The 9939-nt window shown below is 37.2% G+C and overlaps 1 protein-coding gene across 4 annotated transcripts in view; it reads left to right on the forward strand.

Moving 5' to 3' along the window:
* Positions 1-9939, forward strand: part of LOC145299599 (uncharacterized) — a 73197-nt gene that overhangs the window by 53605 nt on the left and 9653 nt on the right. For all 4 annotated transcript variants that reach the window (XM_080144420.1, XM_080144421.1, XM_080144419.1 and 1 more), the window contains one exon: positions 4112-4500. In XM_080144420.1, the coding sequence (XP_080000546.1) occupies positions 4112-4500 (389 nt within the window). The remainder of the gene's footprint in view (positions 1-4111; positions 4501-9939) is intronic.

The raw sequence follows: 9939 nt of genomic DNA on the forward strand, positions 1-9939 counted from the left end.
AAAAGTAATGGCGTCTGCGATATTTAACAGAAACGGTCTCATGTGATCTCGCAAGATTCACATGGGTGAATGTAATATAAAGCAGGTCGCTTGGAGAAGTGGGGATTTTTTTTTTTTCGCCGTACAGACGGTTACTCAGTGCATTGAAATGAGTGAATGAGGTTCCAGTTCTACAATAACCATAAAACATTACCGGTCAATATGAATTTCAAGGGATTTAAAACATCAATCATTTGATAAAGAGGTTTTCTATTGAAATATACATTTGGAACACGGTCACACATATTACATTAGTTTTGACTAATCAAGTAAGGTTTACTATAGTAGAAATAGAAAATCACTTGTTTTTTCTTTTAAAATAAGACCGACCTATTTCCGTTTCTTGCAGTGCCTTCTAATAGTTCTATATAAATACATGAGTAGATGCGTCGATGCTTCTTTTAAGAGATTCTTGATCTATCGGTCACGCTTAAGTTGTTTGAAAAAAGTATATTTTGTCTCTAAACATGCAAATTGAATGGCAGCGTTTTTAAAATCCATGTTTTTATTTATTTTTCATTTTAATATTTTTCATGTTTTAAGAGATGTCCATTGTGTAGGGTTCGTTGAGTAAAATGGAAACGATTAGCATTAGCTTGGTTATAAAGTCAAACTCTTCTTTCAAATTTTAAATCCGTTGTATTCATACTTAGCTTCGTTGACAAGTGGCAAGATTTGTATTTGGAAACAAATTCCGCAATAGATTACATATTGCATATTACATATTGCACATTGCATATTGCACATTGCATATTACATATTGCACATTGTATATTACATTTACATATTACATATTGCACGTTGCATATTACACATTGCACATTACATATTGCACATTGCATGTTGCATATTACATATTGCACGTTGCATATTACATATTGCACATTGCATATTACATATTGCACATTGCATATTGCACGTTGCATATTACATATTGCATATTACAGGAGTTTGTCAAGACAACCTGTCAGGATGATAATTTTCCCTCAAAGTAAACCCTGACCAAATATTCAGCATCACATAGTATTCACAGCCCTAATAAGATCGCTTTAATTCTGGCCTTTACAGGGAATGGTGCATCTTCTCTAAGTGATGTTACTTCAATTAGCAACGCAAAGCTGAACACTCCATCAGAGTAGATGAATTCTTATTCTGGAATACAGAACGCGAAACGATCAAAAATAAAGATATACCATAACATATTTAAAATGGTCAACTGGGGAGAGGATAATTGGAAAATTATGTTCTCAATTTGTTTACTGACTCGGTGTTGGAATGAAAGAACTTTGATGGAACATTCGAATATCTATGTATCTCGTATAGAGATAATGATAGTTTTAGGAAAGAGTCGCCTTGATTTCTGAGAATTTTGACTAAAGGTAAATGAAACACATGGAGTGGTTTGTAAATTTTAAAAATTCTTTTGTGTTTCGTTTTTTTTTTTTTTAACATCAATTGAAAGCACTCAAGTATAAAAACAAATGACAGTCAAAATTGAAAAAAAAACAAATGACAATCAAAAGTAATAAAAAAACAAATGACAAAAGTAATAAAAAACAAACGACAAAAGTAATAAAAAAACAAATGACAATCCAAAGTAATATAAAAAAAAAACAAATGACAATCCAAAGTAATATAAAAAAAAACAAATGACAATCCAAAGTAATATAAAAAAAACAAATGATAATCCAAAGTAATATAAAAAAAACAAATGACAATCCAAAGTAATATAAAAAAAAACAAATGATAATCCAAAGTAATATAAAAAAAACAAATGACAATCCAAAGTAATATAAAAAAAACAAATGACAATCCAAAGTAATAAAAAAACAAATGACAATCCAAAGTAATAAAAAAAAAAAAAAAAAAAAAAAAAAACATTCTAAACAAATATTGTAATTTTGAAAAAGACAATTTATAAAATGATTACAAAATTTATAAAATTCCTCGTTCATCCATTGTCAGGTTTTCCAAAATTTCGACATATTTTTCATTGACGTTAATTACCATTATTTATATGGAAGTGATCATAATTGTTTGTATCGTATCCCTTCATCAGAACCTAATTTGTTACTCCTTTATATTTTCAAGAATTTAGCATTTATTTTTTATAAAGATCAAAATAAATTTTAGAAAAAAGAATTGTTTAATGGAATCTGGTTTTCGTCACAAATTAACAAACGTCATAGTATGCAGAGTTGAGTGAATGTGCATAATTCATATCAAGTTGAGTTGTACATCCAGCTGTACAGTGCATGACTGGCATGAAACCATTGCATGTCCATTCCATTTAAATGGACTTATCTGTATCCCGTGGGTGGCGACTCATGATGTCTTAGGATGGGATCTTTGTTGCTGGGCTGCTGTGGTCGGGGACCTTGTTACATTCCACTTAAATCCTTACTTTGGCTATACAGGAGATTGGAGAGGCCTGATCTGGTCGATTGGATGGTCACATTATGTTTTAATATGTATAAGTTTATCCCTAAACCGTGATTTCTAATTTGATTATCCTAAAAAGATTTCTCCTTTTTTATTTTCTTCCCAAATCGATGTTAGAAGGTAATGTGTGAAGGGCGATTGTGTTGAAAACAAACTGGCTTACAACTGCCAAAGAGTGTTTTCCACGAGTAATGCCTTGTATTTTAAGAGCAATGGGAACATCAACCTGAAAGATCAGTTGGAAATGACTTCTATACCATACATTACGACCATGTAATACTCACAGCCACCTACCTTGAAAATGCTGCTGTGAAACCTGACATAGTTTATGAAATAAGTCAGAGAGAGTTGCAATCTTGGTTGAAGTGAGTGTCTCTAATGATGGAGGTCTGAACAGAGCTGAAAAGGAGAAACGGACTAAATATCAAATCTCATGTATGATATGAAAAGAAACTGGAATCTTAGGGAGATATCAATCATATAAGTTATCATAGATGCCACAGAGGTTATAAAGAAGAACCTGAAGTCCTACCTAACTAATATTCCTGGTGAATCAAGTGCAAAAGAGGTCCAGACAATTGCACTTAAGGGAACAACAAGGATACTAAAAAGGGCTCTCGGTTGGTTTCAATAAAAAGCAGGGCAATGTTGGCAGCTGGTTTGGCTGCCCCATACCCAGCATTACAATCTTCAAAGGAAGAAAATTTTTTTAAAAATTTCTTTCTAAAAGAAATTTTTATTAGGATGTGTTTTGTTTTATCTTGATAGGAATGTAATGTATTCTTAGCGGAATTTATTCTGGGACGAATGTATTTCAAGGGCAATGTATTTTACAAATATAAAATATTCTATCTACAGAACTAGATTTTACAACTTTGTTCAGCATTAAATAACTCTTATATGCGGCATAGTCATGTTGATACATTGGTTCTCGTCAGATCACTAAAGTTAACCTATTTTGAGCCTGGTCAGTACCAGATGGGTGACCATTTGGAATTACCAGGCACTGTATATAGGCATATGTAGACACCTAGCTGCAAAAAAGAAAAAAAAAGTCATCATCTAACGAGGATATACATGTGACTGGAGACCACTTGTGAATTTTATGTTTCTATGAAATTTCTTCATTCTGAGGAAGCCGGTTCAATCCACCTAAGGTGAATGCTACTGATGTGCTGTATTAAATAACGCGTGGAGAGAATAATTTTGTGCAAAAGTAAGATAGTTTATGTATAATATAAAATAATTAATGTATAATAAAAAAAAAAATAATTAATGTATAATATAAAATAGTACTATTTTGTTACACCTGTGAAACTATTCACGTTCCTCCTCCCTCACCAAGTGATAAGTAAAAAAAAAAAAAAAAAAGGAAAGAAGTTTATCAGAACAAAGTTTGTAGAAAGTGAGCTTAGTAGAAAGACAATAAAGTTGTTCACCTGGAAGGGAGCTGAAATAGGATTGTTAATCAAGGTGTGACAGTGATTGGGACAAAAGATCCATTAAAAACGTCAATTTAAAGTTTGAATGAAATAGAATTCGATTATTTAAAAGTACGACTCAGCAAGAACTTGTTTACAATGCTAGGAAGTAAAATTTATTTGAAGTATTTTTATTTTTATCGTTACAGTTCTGAAATCTGCATATTGTGAAGTTCTGCTGTTGTTACCATTTAACAAGGACATCCTGGACAAGTCACCCAGCCACGCCTACATCGGTCAGTCTAACAGAATCCAAATCTTGAAAGAAAGTGCTTTCTTAGATGGCGTATCCTCTTTAAATGTCCCTTTCTTCAAAGGCAATTTTCTCGGCAATGTTTTCCACATCCAGTTCAGCTTCAGGAGTGCAAGTGCAGAAATGGTAGAAACTCCAAATAAAACGATGACTCTTATGTCAAACGGATGCAAGGATGACCCACCAAGTCTTCATTTAATGTACACAACTGGCAGAAACATTTTGACTCTTGAAACGGCCACAAACTTGAAGTCCAAAAATAGCCTCACATGCCCAAACCTCATTGTAAGTGATTTTTGTTTATAGCTAGTCTTGTATACAGTTTAAGATGACTGCCTGATATTCTAATTTTACGTTTTTAGTGACATGTGTTGGGGTTTATTTCCAAACAAGTGATCACTATATGTTTTTTTTTTTTTTTTATTACTCATGAAGGTCAGAAATAAATAAAGGAAGGTACTGAATAAGAAACAGTTGATTATATATGTAGTACTGTGTGTGGATGACTATAATGCTCCCTATCTTGGGTTGAGAATATTGGAAAGTGATATACAAATTGCCATTAGCGTATTAAGCGATGCAATTTGTGGAGAGTAGATAATACAGTGGATGTGTTATCGGCAGCTCCAGTAACTCTCGCTTCTCCTATTTTGTCATCCAGTCCTCATTCAATGAGTGATTTTTCTGACAAAGGGTGAAGAAAAAGCTGCTTAAAGGTCGGTAGTACTTGGTGACCAGTAGTCTGAGATGTCGGAAATTTTTCTCTCTCTATCTGTCCTTGTTGCCATGTCACTAGTAAGGGTGCTGGAGGTAAACGTTTGTCTGGGCTGACGTTATCCGCCTGATAGTCAGGGACCCGAACCTTGGATTAACCACTAAGGAGGCTGTCCTATCAGCAGGCGCAAAGTACTGGGACTGCTGCATTGCCATTTGGTGAGTGGATCTGTACCATGCAGTAGTCTCTGGTGGGGCCTCTCGATGCCATACTAGTGGGTAATTGTTACGGCTTTACCTTTTCGTGTGCTACAAAAAATAAATTTCCTGTCTTTTTCTCTCTTACTTTCCCTCTCCGTACTGCTCTAACAAAGTATGCCGACCTATTCCACAAATCCCCAAACCTCAACATGAAATATCTCCAGAATAAAAACTCGATTAAACCTAGAACCCCATCTTCCAACGTAGACCCCTACTACCAGGTCTCCTTCTCCAACATCAGGGGTCTACGTTCCAACCTTCCAGAGGTTGAAACCCAATTACAGGAGAGGAAACCGGACATATTCTTTCTAAGTGAAACTGGAATAGGGCCGACCACTTCCCTAGATGAGTTCATAATTAACGGATACTCAAATTTAACAGCTAAATCTGACCCCCAAGATCGCCATGGGCATGGAATATGTGCCTACATTAAGGATGGCTTCCCGTGTGGCAGGGATATCTCTAGAGAAGATCCTAATTTACCCTATATGTGTTTCAGGGTTGCACTTGCTAACACCACTGCATTTATATTTGCCCTCTATAGGCCCCACAACAGCGGAGTTACTATCTTTAAGAGCATATCTGAGAAAATAGACCACATACTGTCTTCACATCCCTCGGCTAACATCCACATATGTGGTGACTTCAACATCCATAACGTGGAATGGCTGACCCATTCAAATAAGACAGACGATGAGGGGAGGTTTTGTCATGATTTTGCCATTGCTTATGATCTCACTCAGATTGTTCGCGAACCCACCCATGTGCCCGATACACCCGGTCAATATGCAAGCCTCTTAGACCTTTTTCTCTCAACTTCCCCTGAGCTATGTTCATATTCTGTTCATTCTCCTCTAGGATCCTCTGACCACTCCGTCGTATCAGTTAAGATAAAAACGAAATGTAAGAAGCCCCCAGACGTACCCCTCTACCGTACTGTATACCGATACTCTATGGCCGACTGGGATAGCTTCCGTACATTCATATCTGATTTACCTCTGCACTCCATGTTTAAAAAGGAGGTGTCCTCTATAGTATCAGATCTGACCGAATGGTTAATTGCAGGCATAGACCAATTCATACCATCTAAAAAATTCCAACAAAAACCTAACAGCCAGCCATGGTTCTCCCCAGAATGTGCTGGTGCTATCGCGCACAGAAATCACTTTTTCCATAGCTACCAACGTAATAGATGCACTGAGACTAAAGCTGCTTTTAGGTCTGCCAGCAACCACTGTAAAAGAGTAATAAAAAATGCAAGAGAGCTATATGCCCAGTCTGTTAAATCCAAGGTAGCTGATCAGCGGCTTGGATCCCAACAGTTTTGGCAAATAACAAATAGGATCCTGAACAGAAGTGTGCGTTCTATCCCAACCATTATCAATGGACCAGGGGTCATCTCGTCAGCGTCAGACAAGGCCAAACTATTTGCAAAGAACTTTGCAGTTAATTCTACCGTATGCGCCGAAGGCCATCAACTCCCCATATTTCCTCCTATAACACAGAATAAGCTAGGTAAGATACAAATATCCGTGCATGAGGTCGCCAAGCTAATAAAGAACCTAGATTCCAGTAAAGCAACTGGCCCTGATAGCATCCCAATTATAGTGTTAAAAAAGCTTCAACCAGAACTTGCTCCCATACTTACGAAACTATTTAAGCGCTGCCTTAAGGAGAAGTGCTTTCCGACTCCCTGGAAAACCTCATCAGTTTGCCCTGTATTTCAGAATTCAGGTGATAAGTCATCTCCCTCTCAATACAGACCAATAAGTCTCCTGTGTGTTATGAGTAAGTTGCTGGAATCCATATTAAATAGAGAAATAGTCAACCACCTCAGCAGGAATAACCTTCTTAGTGACACACAATATGGTTTCCGCTCTGCAAGATCTACCGCAGATGTGCTGACGGTTATATCCCACAGGATTAGTGAATCTCTCGACAAAGGCTTCCTTTCTAGGGCAATTGCTCTTGACATATTAAAGGCCTTCGATAAGGTATGGCATAAGGACCTACTTCACAAGATTTCCAGCTACGGTATAACTGGAAATGTTTTCTCAATCATTAAATCATTTCTCTCCGATAGGCTCATAAGAGTAGTGGTAGATGGACAAAAATCGGAGGCCTGCAACATAAATGCTGGAGTCCCTCAGGGGTCAATCCTGGGCCCAACTCTCTTCCTGATCTACATCAATGACCTCCCTAAACACATACTTAAATCATTCGTTGACATCTATGCTGATGACACGACCATCTACGGCAACACATCAAAGGCTGTAAATGACAAAGTTCTCTCTGATTCTCTCTCCTCTGATCTCGAGCGCGTGGTTCAGTGGGGGAAGATGTGGCTGGTTACCTTTAATGCATCCAAAACCAAACTGCTATCCTTACATCATGAACGCTCTGATCTCCATCTGGCATCAATTGTGATGGATGGCTCTCGTCTGGGTGAGGCCCCGTGTTTTGACAAGCTTCTGGGTTTGACCTTTACTCCTGATCTGAAATGGAACACATACATAAAGTCTGTTGCCAAGGTCGCTGGAAAGATGGTGGGATCCTTCTACCGCTCCAGAAGATATCTCACTACGGATGCAATTCTCTATCTATATAAAAGCCAAGTATGTCCAAGGATGGAATACTGTTGCCATATCTGGGCAGGAGCTGCTAAAAACAGCCTATCCTGCCTTGACAGAGTACAAAATAGACTTCGTGGCTTAGTGGGGGATGCCCTTTTCTCTACCCTGCAACCTCTCTCCCACAGAAGAGACGTTGCGAGCCTGTCCTTGTTTTATCGTTATTTCCATGGCAGATGCTCATCTGAACTCCAATCTCTGGTCCCCCCTCGCCAATCTTTCACGAAAAACACCCGTCTAGCTGAATCCACTGTGAAAAATTTCCCCCACTCTATATCTGTGCCTAAATCAAAACGCAGATTCCATGAACAAAGCTTCTTTCTTAGAACTGCACGCCTGTGGAACTCTGTTCCGTCTGCCTGCTTCCCTCCGGACTACAACTTGGATGTCTTCAAGTCCAATGTTAACAAATTCCTAATGAACCGCCCCCTTAAGTAAACATTTCAGCAAATCTCCTCACTAACGTAATGTACTTGCAATAACCCTTATCCCTGAGTGGCTTCCGGGCCTTGATAAGTGGTGATCACTGTGTAAAAAAAAAAAAAAAAAAAAAAAAAAAAAAATCGAGCGGATGCATTTGGACGATGTCAAAACATCGTTTATTCATTACCCACACAGCAGTAGCCATATAGCGTAATGATGAGAAGCTTTGACTGTAATTTGGGCGGTTGGGTTTCGATCCTGGCTTGAAGCAGTTGCCTATCTAGCTGCACTGATGAGCTGTGAAACAGCGAAACAGTACTGCATGTGGATGACTAATATATATTACACACACACTAGCAGGGGCGCCCAGCGTTGCTGATTGTTAAATTTGCTTAAATATGTTTTATCTTACACGGGTTTCATATTTATTATCGTAGTTAATTATTTCATATTGTATTGCATCCAACATGTACTCACTTTTTCAAAAGTAAAAGAATGAATTGAGTGCCATGAACCAAAACCAAAGCAAAATAAAACAGTTTCAATCATGAAACTGTTTTTAAGCAAAGTTTATTTGCACTCAATATAGTTGGACTATAGAAAAGAGTGTGAATGATATTAAATACAAGCTGGTTTCCATGACAACACAAGATGCAAGCCAAGCCAGTTGGACGATCCAGAGTTTTATAATTATACTAGCAGGCCACCCGGTGTTACCTGGTTGTAAGATACGCTTAAATATGATAGTTTAATTCATGCGGATTATATATTCATTATTAAAGAGAGAATCCGCGATTAATTATTATATTTAAGGATTTCTACAGAGAACTGGTGAGATTTTGTTGTTTGTCATATTAGTTGGGGGTGTTTATGTTAAAGGGACACATTTGCTGACTTAGAAATAAACGTTAGAATTGTTATACCAACACGACTGCACATATATCAGCAGCAGCAATAGCAAATGTCAGCAGTGTGCGAGGTGACATGCCAGCAAGGAAGAAAGGAAAAGATTGAAAAAAAAAAAAAAATAGTCCAAGAGACAGAATTAGACTTATTACATAAGTGGCCTGAGAGCAACAGGGGAAGATGTGCCATTGCCTGACAAAGACAGAATACCACTTGTGCAACACGGCCGAGTCTTGTTAAACAAATTGGAGTACAAGAAGGCTTTTGAACAAGAGACAAGGCGTTATTTTGCAAGTACATGTAAATAAATGTCTGTTTCAACTGAAAAAAAAGTGAGTCGAATTCTTTCCTTGTCTTTGTTTCTTTTGCAACTGTCTTCATAAAACATGTGGGTCGCGAATGTTGACATGCAACGATTATGTTACATTGTTTCCCTCCTTTCATTTTGTATTCGTTGAGATTTGGGATAAAATTGAGTTTCAAGCAATGTTTTCAAATCCTGAAAAATAAAAATAATTTAATTTTTCATATTTTAATTTCCTTGTGGCAACTCTATTGCTGTTATTCAAATGTCAAAACACTTGCACACACAAATTGCAGCTTGTGACTTCAATAAACAACAGCCAGACAGAATAATAACGAAAGATAACCAACACAAATGTCACATTTACTACATGTGGCTATCAGCAATGGAAGGTCGAAATGTCTGTAAAATTTAATTTCACCATTCATTTAACCGTACGGCACAATCCCACTGACACACCGGTTCTCGACAGACCAATGAAGTTAA

The sequence above is a fragment of the Euprymna scolopes genome, chromosome 2 (genome assembly GCF_053919585.1).
Source record: "Euprymna scolopes isolate OS-2025 chromosome 2, ASM5391958v1, whole genome shotgun sequence".
Classification (NCBI taxonomy): domain Eukaryota; kingdom Metazoa; phylum Mollusca; class Cephalopoda; order Sepiida; family Sepiolidae; genus Euprymna; species Euprymna scolopes.